Source organism: Glycine max, chromosome 9, assembly GCF_000004515.6.
Source record: "Glycine max cultivar Williams 82 chromosome 9, Glycine_max_v4.0, whole genome shotgun sequence".
Lineage (NCBI taxonomy): Eukaryota > Viridiplantae > Streptophyta > Magnoliopsida > Fabales > Fabaceae > Glycine > Glycine max.
This window is the reverse complement of record NC_038245.2, coordinates 18691605-18706482: the sequence shown is the minus strand read 5'-3', so window position 1 is coordinate 18706482 and position 14878 is coordinate 18691605. Positions and strand designations below refer to the sequence as shown.

At 31.4% G+C, this 14878-nt stretch overlaps 1 protein-coding gene across 2 annotated transcripts; it reads left to right on the top strand.

Annotated features, from left to right (window-relative positions):
* Window positions 1-3165: 3165 nt before the first annotated feature.
* LOC100814262 (cellulose synthase A catalytic subunit 3 [UDP-forming]) lies at window positions 3166-11415 on the top strand. 2 transcript variants are annotated; one of them, XM_003533850.5, is made up of 15 exons: window positions 3166-3675; window positions 3965-4201; window positions 4333-4528; window positions 5159-5376; window positions 5523-5634; window positions 5750-5927; window positions 6280-6546; window positions 6668-7013; window positions 7128-7265; window positions 7639-7764; window positions 7849-8061; window positions 8227-8491; window positions 8834-9036; window positions 9726-10076; window positions 10511-11415. In XM_003533850.5, the coding sequence occupies exons 2-15, from the start codon at window positions 4175-4177 to the stop codon at window positions 11093-11095; spliced, it is 3225 nt and encodes a 1074-aa protein (XP_003533898.2). In that variant the 5' UTR covers window positions 3166-3675; window positions 3965-4174; the 3' UTR covers window positions 11096-11415. The 2 variants fall into 2 exon arrangements, with proteins under 2 accessions (XP_003533898.2, XP_006587173.1); XM_006587110.4 differs by having other exon boundaries at window positions 3938-4201.
* Window positions 11416-14878: the final 3463 nt, after the last annotated feature.

Genomic DNA, 14878 nt, shown 5'->3' with positions numbered 1-14878 from the left:
TGTTTAATATAGTTTCTATATTTGATATTTTTTTATTATTGTTAAGGATTATTATTTATCTTTGTAAATTATAAAAATAACACAAAAGACTTAAATTTAAATAAAAATATTAAAATATACTACATATTCATTTAATAAAAATATTAATATTAAATGATTCATTTTTTATGCTTATCTAACGGAACTTGTTATGGGACATTGTCCCATTATTAATATTTTTGTTAAATTAATATATAGTATATTTTAATATTTTACTTAAATTTAAGTCTTTTTCATTATTTTTTTAATTTACAAAACAAATAATAATCCTTAACAATAGTAAAAAATAAATATAGAAAATAATAAATAAAAAAATATTAAATAAAATAACATAAACATATTAAATAAAATAATGTACAAAAATATAAAAAATATTAAATAAAATCATATAAAAAATGTATAAAATATTAAATAAAATAAAAAAATTAAATATACATTAATTTTTTAAGTAATTAAAATAAATAAATTATTTGTGATAAAAAACAAAATTGAAGTCGTGACCTAATTTACAACTTCAATATAAAAAAAAAAAAGAAAAAAACTTTACAACTGGAAAGTCGTAAAATAAAACAAAAATTTATGACTTTAAAGTTCTATCTAAAAAAATTGAATTCGTAAAAATTTTTATGATTTTAATGTGTAAAAAAAAAAAATAGGAAAGATTACCACTTTCAATTCAGAAGTCTAATCTCTGTTTCAAATCATCTAATCATGAGTGTTTTTTTTTTTTTAAATTACACCCAATCGATACTTTGGCCCTTATTTTAAGTTCTCAAGGATTGCATCTTTGAAACGAAGATTTGTTGAAGTTCATAAATCTCATGCAATATTGAAAGATCTACCAAAAGTTAGTTAAGCAATTCTATTGTAACATGGGAGATGTTTTAACAAACTCTAAAATTAATTTTAATTTCAATCATTGATCATTGTTTTTTTTTTTTATCAGTACTTGTTATTTTCCCGTTATCCAAAAAAAAAAAAAACAGTAATTGTGAGTGTATTTTATCTTTTAAGGTGCTCTATCCAAAGCAATTTACTTTTAAGAATATAAAATAAGTAATCTCAATCGTTAAAATAATAATAATAATAATAATAATCAATATTATGTGAAGTTAGTTTTTTTTAATAAGTTTAGAATTATTTACTTCTATTCACTTTAGATGAGTAAAATACTGAATGAATAGGCAGATAAAAATTAGCCATGTAGTTTTTTAATCAATCTGTGTAGTTGTCTTTCACAATATTTAACATTTCGTTAAGTATTTTAAACTTTCATACTAAATAATATAAAATTAATATTAATTTGTCCTTTAATGTACTATTCAATCTAATTAGTTTCTTATTTTATTTTATTTTTTAATCATTATTTAAAGTTGTTTTATTAATATTAAATTTATTAATAATCACAATATTAATTTACTAATTTTTTTATTTTCTTACAATCTTAATTATTTTTTTAGTCATCATGACATTGATGTAAAATATTCATCAGTTTTATTGATGATTAATTTTTGTTGAAGAATCTCACTAACCATTTTTAGTAAGGGTCTTTCGTTCCAATTATATTTTTTTTTATTTAGAAAATTTAAATTAGAGACTTTGCTTAAGCAGATTAATATGTATCACTTAAATAACTTATTGGTTTCTAATATTTTATTTTACTCTTTCATTTTGATTTTCCTTCATCCTCACATTAATTGATATAAAATAGTAAAAAACATTAAGTGACATTTAGTATTTTTATTTATAAATAATCCGTGCTAAACATATATATATTGTCTAGCTAGTGTATTATACACCTAATGAGTATTTTATTAGCAATTGTATTTTCCATCTTACCCTAGTTATTGATTGAGTTGCCGTGTTTCAATCTCCAGCTGTTGTCTACTCGGCAGTCCACCCTTCTAGTCTATTAAGTCTAAAAACAACTCCCTTGCTCTCTAAATAAAATATATATTTATGATGTTCGAATAGTTCTAAATCCTCATGTTTCATCCTCCAACCAATTTTTTTATAGTAAACATGGATGAAAAGTAAATATGTAATGTATTGAAAATACAAATATTTACCATAAGATAATAGAAAAAATTGTACAAAGGTGGAGCTAAAAGATTTAGTGAGAAGGAGCAATCTTATACTACTTTCTTATAAATTTTAATATTTTATAAAAAAAAATATTAAATAAGTAATGTCTTGGAAATAATAAAAAAATCAATAATTATCATACAATAGAAGAATTAATAGGAAGATGAAGTAGGAGACTAACGAATTTTCTAACAAACTCTGTTATTTATTAAAGAAAAATTGTTAACATCACAATTTTTTAAATACACTTTTTTTATTATTGACTAAAACCTATTAGAACTATAAAATTTAATGAGTTATTAAAGAGGTTTACTTTAATTAGTTTGATATAGTGCCCGAGTTATTATAAACTCTTGACATTGTCTATGATTCTCATGAATAATTTTTTTCATGAGTTATAAATTTTATTTAATGAATCTTTTATAATTCTATAATTTTCAATAAGTTTTAGCATTTTAAATTTTTTATTAAAAGTTATAAAATCACAACTAGTGTTCATTAAATAAGAAGTAGGACTTATATTTTTTAAATAAATTTTAGTCATTAATAAAAAAAATGTTTAAAAAAATATGATAGAGATTATATTATCATGTGTCTCTATAATATTCACTTCATTTTTATATATGAGATTCAATTACCAATTCATTAAGATTAACAAAAGTGATTAGTTTAGTTAATAACAATACATTTATTTGTCTTAGATTTATAACTTTTTTTTAAATTATTCTTATTATTAATATTTTTTTATTTTAATAGTTTGTCAATAAATTCTTTCTTCTCTTAGTGAGAGATATTTTTAGTTTAAAAATAATTAATGAAAAAATAATATAGATTGAATATTATAAGAAAAACAAATATCATTTAAATTTTAAACTTTTAAGTATTGTAAATAGATACGGAGAGAAGATATACATAATAATTGCTATCTTATTTGGATTATTGTATAATTGCTTTTGTCATCTTATATCATATTCCTTATTAATAATGTTGAGAGTTTTAGAGAAGAAAATATTGGGTTGTTGAAATAAATGATTGGGTGTATAATGCAGATCCGTTAGGTTTCAAGCTTCAACTCACACACTTTCCCTCTCTCTCTATGTTTTATGAAGGTGTCGGTGTCGGCATATTAGTTAAGTTCGTAGTTACATTGTCCCTTTCGTCATGCCTAAGCCATTTGAGTGTATATGTAGTTTACAGCTATGCACATGCATTGCAAGTAGAAAAAAGAAAGCTTAAACTTTGAATTAATAAAAAAAGAAGCTTAAACTTTGAGAGTAAACACTAGACAGAGTTACACACTCTCTCTCTCTCTGTCGGTCAATTTTTCGATCCGGGTCTATTTTATTAAGTTCTGAACCTTGTGGAGCGTTGTCACATTCCTTGATGGGAATTGCTGAATTGGGGTGCTCCTGATTCTGTCTCTTCCTCTCTCTCACTCAACTTTCTTGGTTTTGTGATCCAGTTATTGGCTTCATTGGCCAGGAATTTCATCTGGGGTTGTCACAATCTGAGTGATCCATCTACTTTGGTGGCAAAGATTGCTCTTTTAAGGTGAGTCTTTGATGCAATGTTCAAAATGTTGGTTTATGTTTTGTTTCTTTCAAGTGGATTTGGCATCATAGGGAAAGAAAGAAAGAACATTATTGCCTTTGGTGAGTTAAATTGCTTGCATTGTTGCCTCAGTCAATTAATAAGTTTGACCCTCATTTGATTTCATCTTTCTTTTCTCAGCTACTTATTGGGGTCTTAGAGATCTAATTATTTTTTTTTTTTTGTATGTTGCAAACTGTTGACAATGATTGATGGAACCTAGTGATCTGATTCGCGGTCTTGTCCACAGGTCTTATTCAGATCCGAGCTTCAATTTCTATACCAAGAGAAGGAGCTGATTCTGAAGTTTGACTTGGAGTGGATTAGAAGAGAGAAATCTTCCAAACTGATCTGAGCAATTGGAAAGTGCACAAGGCTTTTAAGTAACGTGTGTATCTTGTTGAGCTTAAAGTATCTTTTGATCCGTTATTGGCATCTGAATAGAGCTTAGTTAGAGTCTATGATGGAGTCAGAAGGAGAAGCTGGGGTGAGTTATAATTTCATTATATGAAATTTCTGTTTGATTTTCCCTCATTTAGTAAGAGAAGCTATTATTGGGGTGCCATTATTATTCTTTGATGATTAATGACACATTTTGGTGTCACTTCAAATGTGCAGGCAAAGCCAATGAAAACATTGGGTGGCAAAATCTGCCAGATCTGTGGTGATAATATTGGGAACAATGCGAATGGCGATCCTTTCATTGCCTGCGATGTTTGCGCTTTCCCTGTCTGCAGGGCGTGCTATGAATATGAAAGGAAGGATGGAAATCAGTCTTGCCCTCAGTGCAAGACCCGGTACAAGAGGCACAAAGGTAATCGGGGATAAAGTCTGTTGTATAATACAATGTAATTTTCAATATTCTTTAAGCATATAATTCAAGATTCGTAAAGCAAAAGCAAGGGAAGATTTTGATATGCTTGAGAATATGAAGTTTGCTTGGTAGTGAATTGACCTCTTTCATATGGACTGAGTGAGAAAGATGTTAAGACTATATTCTTATTTTGGAGAAAATATATCCTTTTGCTGGAAGAGTATTTTCTCAATGGGCTATAGTACTCTGACTTCTATAGTCATGATAAGCTTTAGATTAAAATCACTAAACAAAGCCTGTAAACCGAAGCAATTACTTCACTCTTACCTTTTTTTCATCCCAAATCTACAGACTGTAATTTTTTAACTACATAGTGCAAACTGCAATACAAAATCATAGAATAATTAGATTTATGCTTGAGAATTTTGTTTTCCACACTGGTTCCCCCTAACATCCTTTTGATTCCACCTCTCGGATTGTTTACCTGCAAGATAAATTTATTCTTGCACACAACGGATATGTCATTATGTAAAGTTTGTAGTTTTGATCTGCTATACCCAATCCATATATGAAGAGCCTCTACCTTTTCAATCTAATTAGTAATTACCCTGCTTATTTTAATGATTCTAGGAAGTCCTGCAATTCTTGGAGACCGAGAAGAGGATGGGGGTGCTGATGATGGTGCCAGTGACTTCAATTACAATTCAGAGAATCAGAATGAAAAGCAGAAGATTGAGCATATGTTGGGCTGGCAAATGGCATATGGGCGTGCAGAGGAGGCCATTGCTCCGAATTATGATAAGGAAGTTTCTCACAATCACATTCCTCTGCTCTCCGGTGGACAAGAGGTAGTTCAACTAGGTTTCTCTGATGTTTTTCTCCACTCCCACACTCAACCCTTTAAAATGTCAACTTTCTCCATCATCCCCCTTTTAGCAAGTATCTTTGAATGGAGTTTGAAATTCGTTTTTCTTTGGTATATCTTCAATTTCAGGTTTCTGGAGAATTATCTGCTGCCTCACCTGAGAGGCTGTCAATGGCATCCCCAGGTGGCCGAGGGAAGCGTGCCCATAATCTTCAATATTCGTCTGACCTTAATCATTCACGTATTTGCTCCCCCTCTTGAGCTATGCACATTTTCATGTAGTGTCATTATTATATTTCTTCTTTATTTAGTTGTCTGGTAGTGATTTTGGGTGTTTGGTTATTATATTTGTGCAGCAAATATCAGGGTTGGGGATCCTGGATTGGGCAATGTGGCATGGAAAGAAAGAGTTGATGGCTGGAAAATGAAGCAAGATAAGAATGTTGCTCCAATGAGCACGGGCCAAGCTACTTCTGAAAGAGGAGCTGGAGATATTGATGCTAGTACTGATGTGCTTGTGGACGATTCCTTGTTGTGAGTACTTCTTTATTTAATTATAAGAATATATGCTGCTTAATTTCTGTTATGAGTCTCTCTACTTCTAGCTCTGTCTGTTGGTATCAAAAAGCTATTTTGAATGTCATGTATGATCTAATGATTTATACCATAATCACTGTTATTCTGCTTTTTTGGCAGTTACGATATCATCTCATTGAGTAATATATAATGGCTGATAATTGGAGAGTTTGTAATTCCTGTATTAATTTTTCGAATATTTGTGTTAAATAAGCAAAGTCATCCAAAAGTCTTGTTATGAGCCCAATGCGTGTCCATTGTCTTCAGATTTCTGTGAGACAGGATTATATAATTTGTTTTTATTATGCAGGAATGATGAGGCTCGGCAACCCCTCTCTAGGAAGGTTTCTATTCCATCATCTAGGATCAATCCATACCGTATGGTCATTGCTCTGCGGTTGGTTATCCTATGCATTTTTCTGCATTATCGAATAACAAATCCTGTGCCCAATGCATATGCATTGTGGTTGATATCAGTTATATGTGAGATTTGGTTTGCCATATCTTGGATATTGGATCAATTCCCCAAGTGGCTCCCTGTGAACCGTGAAACATATCTTGACAGACTTGCACTAAGGTAGGGCCTTTCTAGATGATCACAATTTTCTCTTTCTGTACAAACTTTCATTTGACATGTTTCATTTTTTTTTCCTATTCATTATGATACTTTTTTAATACAAGCACCATGTGAGTTGCAGATATGATCGGGAAGGGGAACCATCACAGCTAGCAGCTGTTGACATTTTTGTCAGTACTGTTGATCCATTAAAAGAACCCCCGCTTGTGACTGCTAACACTGTCCTATCTATTCTTTCTGTTGACTACCCAGTGGATAAGGTCTCCTGTTATGTCTCTGATGATGGTGCTGCTATGTTGACATTTGAAGCTCTGGCTGAGACATCAGAATTTGCTAGGAAATGGGTTCCTTTCAGCAAGAAATATAATATCGAACCTCGGGCACCTGAGTGGTATTTTGCACAGAAGATTGACTACTTGAAAGATAAGGTTCAACCATCATTTGTCAAAGATCGTAGAGCAATGAAGGTGAGAGATTGACTTCCAAATGGATCATTCTGTGGTCCTGTTATGCATGTGCCCTACACTACTCATGTTTCTTAAAGACACTTTTTAAGGCCAATTCCTTTTTCTGCTTCACAGAGAGAATATGAAGAATTTAAAATTCGCATCAATGGACTTGTTGCAAAGGCACAAAAGATTCCTGAAGAAGGATGGGTGATGCAAGATGGTACGCCATGGCCTGGAAACAACACTAGAGACCATCCAGGAATGATTCAGGTATTTGCTTATTTGATTATTTAATTTTTTGGGTAGTTTGAATTCTCGTGATGATGAATTCTTACAACAACCTTTTGTGCTTCTTTCATTATTTTTGGAATTATCTCTCAAAAGTTTCGTTTTATCTGCCTAGATGGAGTAAATGTCAGAGGGATGAAATTAATATCATCTATTGTTTCTAATTTTACTTGTGAATTTCTGTTTAAAAATTGTTTACTCTGGTAAATGATATTTATGTATATTTGATAGTTCTTACTTTCTGTAGTTAATTACATTTGACACACCTTATCTCATGCCTTTGTTAGATTCTGATTAGGAAGTTCAGGGGAGTTATAAGCAGGGCTTTTTCTAAGTTCACATACTCTATCTGCAGGTTTTCTTGGGCCAAAGTGGAGGACTTGACACTGAGGGTAATGAACTTCCACGTTTAGTCTATGTTTCTCGTGAAAAGCGTCCAGGGTTCCAACATCACAAGAAGGCTGGTGCCATGAATGCACTTGTGAGTAACTATAGAAAATGTGGAAATTACTTATCTGCACCCATGTATTTGTCTCACCACAGGTGATTCATGTAACTGTTTCAGGTTCGAGTGTCAGCAGTCCTTACTAATGGACCTTTCTTATTGAATCTTGATTGTGATCACTACATAAACAACAGTAAAGCCTTGAGGGAAGCTATGTGCTTTATGATGGATCCCAACCTTGGGAAAAATGTTTGCTATGTCCAGTTTCCACAGAGGTTTGATGGTATTGATAGGAATGATCGATATGCCAATCGCAATACTGTTTTCTTTGATGTAAGTATCTTGCACCATATTCATATGTTTTCTCTTGGGTTTTAGGTCAAAGATTATGTTAATGATATTCAACTTCTTGTTGCAAGGATGATCCCTTTACCTCACATATATTGGCTTTAACTTTTTTGTGTTACTTATTTCCCCAACTTGTGTCTTTCTGAACAGATAAACTTGAGAGGTTTGGATGGCATTCAAGGTCCTGTTTATGTGGGTACTGGATGTGTCTTTAATAGAACAGCTTTGTATGGCTACGAACCTCCTATTAAACCCAAGCATAAAAAGCCTGGGTTTCTTTCTTCACTCTGTGGTGGTAACCGAAAGAAGAGATCAAAATCTAGCAAGAAAGGCTCAGACAAGAAAAAATCTAGCAAGAATGTTGACCCAACTGTGCCCATCTTTAGTCTTGAGGATATAGAAGAGGGGGTGGAAGGTATGCCTGTCAATTGTTTTTTACCTTCTGTGTGCATTTCATTGGTAGGTCTGCTGTGTAAACTGTTTTTTTTCCACATTTTGTTACATGAAGATTCTTATAAATTCCATTTCTAAAAAGAAGAGCATGGTAGCTTGATTTTGGGGTTCTTTGAGAGCTTCAACTTAACTTCCCATAACATCTTAAACTGACAGGCCCATCTGTAAAATTGCATATACCTTATTAACCTTGTACATTGTTCCTAGTTATTTTAAAATTTCCTTGGTGTATTCTTTGCATGGCAATTTATTTTCAGTTGTTTTTAATTGCTAAACCATTTTCTTATACAACCTTTTTATTTAGGTGCTGGATTTGATGATGAGAAATCACTACTTATGTCACAAATGAGCCTCGAGAAAAGGTTTGGTCAGTCTGCTGTCTTTGTTGCCTCTACACTCATGGAGAATGGTGGCGTTCCTCAGTCTGCAACTCCAGAAACTCTTCTTAAGGAAGCTATTCATGTTATCAGTTGTGGTTACGAGGATAAATCAGAATGGGGAAGTGAGGTATGAGTTACCTTATGTTTAATGGTCTTTTATGTTTCTTATTCCCAGTCGCATCCTGTTATCAGATTAATGTTAGCAGATTAGTGTGCATTCAGGGACCAAAGATCCAATGAATTAAACTTAAATATGATAAAGTATGAACAGTATAGTACTGTCTTTTTTGAGCCTAATATATTACCCTCTTTGTACAGAGTTAAAAGGGGAGCTTTAAAATCTTTCCTTTTCTAAGTAATGTGTGAGATTTCACTAGAAGCATAATTTTTCCAACCTTTTCTCTTAATGACTTATTTAATGAAAGAGAGCAGGAGATGAGGGTTATAGGCTTAGCAACCCACCCATTATAAACACCTAAGCTCGAGTACTATGAACATCTCATCCACAATCTATCTCCATCCATAGCTATGGGGAGCTTTGCCTGCATTACCAATTTATTTTTTTAAACTCTTTTCATGGCCACTGGGCATGAAAGTGATCTTGTCATTGTGGTTTCTTCACTCCAGATAAAAGTTAGAAAAATGATTTAACATTCAAACAGCAGATTTGTTTTTCTGTCTAAACCATTATTTAGTTATTAGTATTTCTGCAGTAAATGTGGATGCCTGTAATATAATGTGTGTTATTAGAAGAAACAAGATGCATTAATGTAATTATCTTCAAAGATAATCATTATCATGTCTTCTGTTCCACAGATAGGATGGATCTATGGTTCTGTCACAGAAGATATTCTTACTGGATTCAAGATGCATGCCCGAGGTTGGAGGTCTATTTACTGCATGCCCAAGCTCCCAGCGTTTAAAGGTTCTGCTCCTATCAATCTTTCAGATCGTCTGAACCAAGTGCTTCGATGGGCTTTAGGTTCGGTGGAAATTCTTTTTAGTCGACATTGTCCCATCTGGTATGGTTATAGTGGAAGGCTAAAGTGGCTCGAGAGGTTCGCATATGTGAACACCACAATCTATCCAGTCACTTCCATTCCCCTTCTCATGTATTGTACCTTACCTGCTGTCTGTCTCCTGACTAACAAGTTCATTATTCCACAGGTTTGTGATTTCTTTATTAATATAATTCAGTATATAGCATGTAGTCTTAATTTGGATACTGTTCTAAATGACCAAATTCCCACATTACCTTATCGTGGTTATGATTTATGGGTGTGATATATACTAAAAGCAAAATAAACAATAATACCAGAGCTATCAATGTTGTCTTGGTTCTGATTAGTCAAAATGTTGATTGTTGACTGTTGAGGACTGATAACATGTTTATCAAAATGTTGAAAAATTGCGTATTTCTTTAATGGGAGAAATACAATATAGGATATAGTAAGCTTATCCTCAATTTAGGATGGTTAAACAAACGAGTTACGAACAATGTTCAAGATGATTCATAAGCACTTATCTCTTATGCAAACATATAACTTCTCAAAAATGCAATCGTGTGTAACACAATATTGTACCTTTTATCTTGTTTGCAGATTAGTAACATTGCAAGTATATGGTTTATCTCTCTCTTTCTTTCCATCTTTGCCACGGGTATCCTTGAGATGAGGTGGAGTGGTGTTGGAATTGATGAGTGGTGGAGAAATGAACAATTTTGGGTTATCGGTGGTGTCTCGGCCCATCTTTTTGCCGTGTTCCAAGGTTTACTCAAAGTGCTTGCTGGAATTGACACTAACTTCACTGTTACCTCAAAAGCATCAGATGAGGATGGAGACTTTGCAGAACTCTACATGTTCAAATGGACAACCCTTCTCATCCCACCCACGACGCTTCTCATCATAAACCTGGTGGGGGTTGTTGCAGGCATCTCCTATGCCATCAACAGTGGCTACCAATCATGGGGTCCCCTCTTTGGTAAGCTTTTCTTTGCATTTTGGGTGATCATCCATCTCTACCCTTTCCTCAAAGGTCTCATGGGTCGCCAGAACAGAACACCAACCATTGTGGTGGTCTGGTCCATTCTTCTTGCATCTATCTTCTCTCTGTTGTGGGTCCGAATTGACCCGTTTACGACAAGAGTCACTGGTCCTGATGTTGAGCAGTGTGGAATCAACTGCTAGAGAAATAAAAGCTGGCAGATAGAACAACAACTTGCCACTCACCTGTTTCAACCAACAACATAAGCCTCCTGGGAATGTTGTGATTGTCTTCCAATTCTTTTGTTTACAGATTTTGATATTTATTCTTGCTGATTTAAGTTATGTGCAGTTTATGGTCCATACAGAAGAAGAAATCATGTTTAAGTTATGTGCAGTTAATGGTCCATACAGAAGAAATCAAATTAGAATCAAATTATTTAAGGTTGTTTATTTTTTTTGTAATACTATGAACATACCTTCCATTCTTTTGAAGAAGCTGTTTGTCTTATTTAAACTATTCATCAGAAGACCACATCCTTGTATACGTCTTTGTTATATTAACGAGTTTTTCTTCTGTTTTCTTTGCAATGCAAAATATAAGTAGCTTCTACATCTGTAGACACTATATATACGTTTATTTGACCATTATATTATTGAACTTGCATTGAAAAAATAACAGAAAGTATACCTTCATTTAATTATATGAAATTCTCTCGTCTCATCAACTTTTGTAAGGTTTTGGAGTAAAAAAAAAAAAAACTTTTGTAAGATTTTCCAAATCAATGGTTGTTTGTTTTGCCTTTACAAATTTGATCGTTAGTATAGTTTGGTAAGCATTTACTCAAACAAAAACAAACAATCATTAATTTCAAATGAGAACAATCAATTTAAGCCCAATCATAATTAAAAAAAGCATTAATGAATGAAATTAAGGCTTCTGCAAACTAGCTTCTAGTTTTTTTTCCTAGTTGAAAAATTTATTTGACTGTTTGATAAATAAGTCTTTTTTAATAATTTTTAGTGTTTTTTGAAACACTATTTGAAATAGTATTTTTTAAAATATTAGCTTTTAACTTCTAATTTTTTATATTTTTTTTATTTTTCTTGTTACCTTTTTTAAATAAATTGTAATTTTATTATTTTTTGTCATTTTACACTTTATGTAACAGCCGTCCCTTAGTTTTCTTATGAATAAATTAATGAATAAATAAATAAATAATAAAAAATAAAATTAGGTCATTAGAACTCTCACTATATAAAGGAACTTTAACCCCAAGCAGCTTTGTAAAAAATATTTTTGTTTCTTTTTCTGTGACTCTCAAAAACCCTAGAGGAGGAGTTTTAGAGAGCACCAGAAACGCCTCCATTGCTAATAGAGAACGCTTAGGCTACTATATTAAGGTAAGAGATAAGTTACTCACACTTGGAAATTAGGATGAACATGTGTAGGAATCCCTAGAGGATCCATTTTTGGGTTGTTTTATGAAATTCAATTTTGTTCTTGTGTTTTTATTCGTGAATCGACTGTGTTTGACGAACCTATTGATGCCTTGATGCAAAATTATTGTGAATTGATAGAGTTTCTCTTGAACAATTGGCTGGTTCACCAAGCATGATTTAGAAGAATCATATAATAATGGTAAAAGTGATACATATTTTCCTTGTAGTAGACTATTTCTTGTTCTTGTGATATAAAACATCTATCATTTTATTTTGTACTTGTTAATGTTGAAGAACTCTTCCCTTTCTAGATTTAAAGAAAATTATTGAGCCTGCTCGAAATGAAGAGGTTTTTATATCTTTATATTCTTTGCAATTATATTTATATATATTTTCTCTGCACGAAAAATATTTATAATTTTAATTCAAAATATTAAACATTCTAGCATGTTTTTATATAATATGTTTCTTACTTTTTTTTTTTTTATATATATATATATAGTATTAAGTTTATGTTAACATTTTAATATATTTATGTTAATGTTTTTAGTATGTTAATTACTTATATATATATATATATATATATATATATATAATATTTATCTAATGATACATTTATTATTATTGTTATTATATATATATATATATATATATATATATATATATATAGTATTATATGTAATTGTATAGTGATGTATTATATATATTTGATACATGTTAATATATTTATAAGTCTTGAAGTTTGATATATTTTGTTATTGTTATTATACATGCTTATCTATTTGTTAAGTATATTTTGTAGTTAGTTAAATTGTGAGATGTTAAATTGTAGACATGAGATATGATTGTGAATTAAGTGTGTGATTAATATTTGATGTGATATTACTTGTGTTGTGAGTTGCGAATTATACAATAACTCGAGTGATGTTTATCTTGAAAAAATTGTTTATACACAAAGTGTTAAAAGAAAAATGTAGGGTTCCAAGTTAGGAACCTGAAGTGTTAAATTGTAGCACAATGTGTTAAACATGTTTGAAATATAAGTGTGAGATCGTGGATATTGTATAATTCATGAACAATGTTTGCGTGCAAAAATATTGTTTAACACTCGGTTTGAGTGTTCATTTAAGCTTATGTTGATCTCATATGATTGGAGCATTATCGCAAAACAGAGTGACCCTGACTGGTCACCTTATGATTTTACTTAGTGAGAGTGACCTAACATACCCGTTATGTGGTGTGTCTTATTATGTACTCATAAGCGGTCAAGTGTGATTTTTCAGTGACATGGTACCACATTGCATGTAGGTTTGAGTCTTAGTATAATTGTTACATAACGCATGCGAATTGTTTATTATGAAATTTGTGAGTTGTTATGTCTTGACTCGAGTGTGTGATTCATGTGTAATGTGATTGGTGATTGAAATATATATTTTAAATGATATAGTGGTGAAGTAACATGAATTAAATTACGTTGAGTTATGTTATAAATAATTGTATAATGTATTTTTCTTATGTTTTTGTTTATCCGTATTTTATTTATAAATGTGATAACTCACTTTCAATGTGTGTTGATGAGATTCATGTTGGAGATGGAGAGATTTAGCCTGTGACAGGTAAATGTTTTGATAAATGTGACATCGGGGCATGATATTTTATTTCATATGTTATAGTTCCATGAATAATATAGTTGTTTTATGTTTTCTGCTTTAGTGTGACTTCTTTTCATTCAGAATGGGCGGCCTTGTTTTTAGCTGAGATAATTTTATCATTTATTCAAACAAGTTCTATTATGATTTCACTAACTGGATGTGAACCTTTTACCCTTTTGAATTATTTTTCCTTTTATTATTAGTATATATTTGTGTGGGATAGAGAGTGTCACACTTTACAGTTAATTCAATAGTTAGTTTTTACTGAACATTTATAATCTAATAAGTCAGCTTTTCAGCTGCTTCCAGATCAGCTAGTTTTTCAATTTCCAACTTACTTTTTAACTTTTAATCTAGTTTTGCCCAACATAATCTAATATCCATTTTAAAAAAGTAAGTTGCTTCCACCCATTTGGTTTCTTTCCCAACTTGTATGAAGTCTTTTTTCAGATATTGCTATTCACCTTCGTCTTTTGTTCATTTTAGTTTTTACAATTGACCCTATTCATTCCTGACATGCAATTGACATGAGTACTCAAAAGTTTAGGAAAGTCTGTTCCACGAACATGAAATTGACCCTATTTGTCTTCACATCTTAAAAAGTTTAGAAATATTTGTTCCACCAACATGACTTTATGATTTTTTAAAGATAAGTATTCATTTTAGTCCTTAAAAATAGTATGAGATAATAATAAATTAACTCTTAAAAGATAAAATTTTAAATTTAGTCATCAAATACATAAAAAGTGTGATTTGGTTGTCATTCCTACATCTAACAATAAGTTTGTGGCACCTCAACGTCATCTTGCACATCCTCACCATGATGTGCCTCCTCCTACTATTGTTGTGACGCGCACATCATTGAGCCTCAGCATCACAACAGGCAAATGAC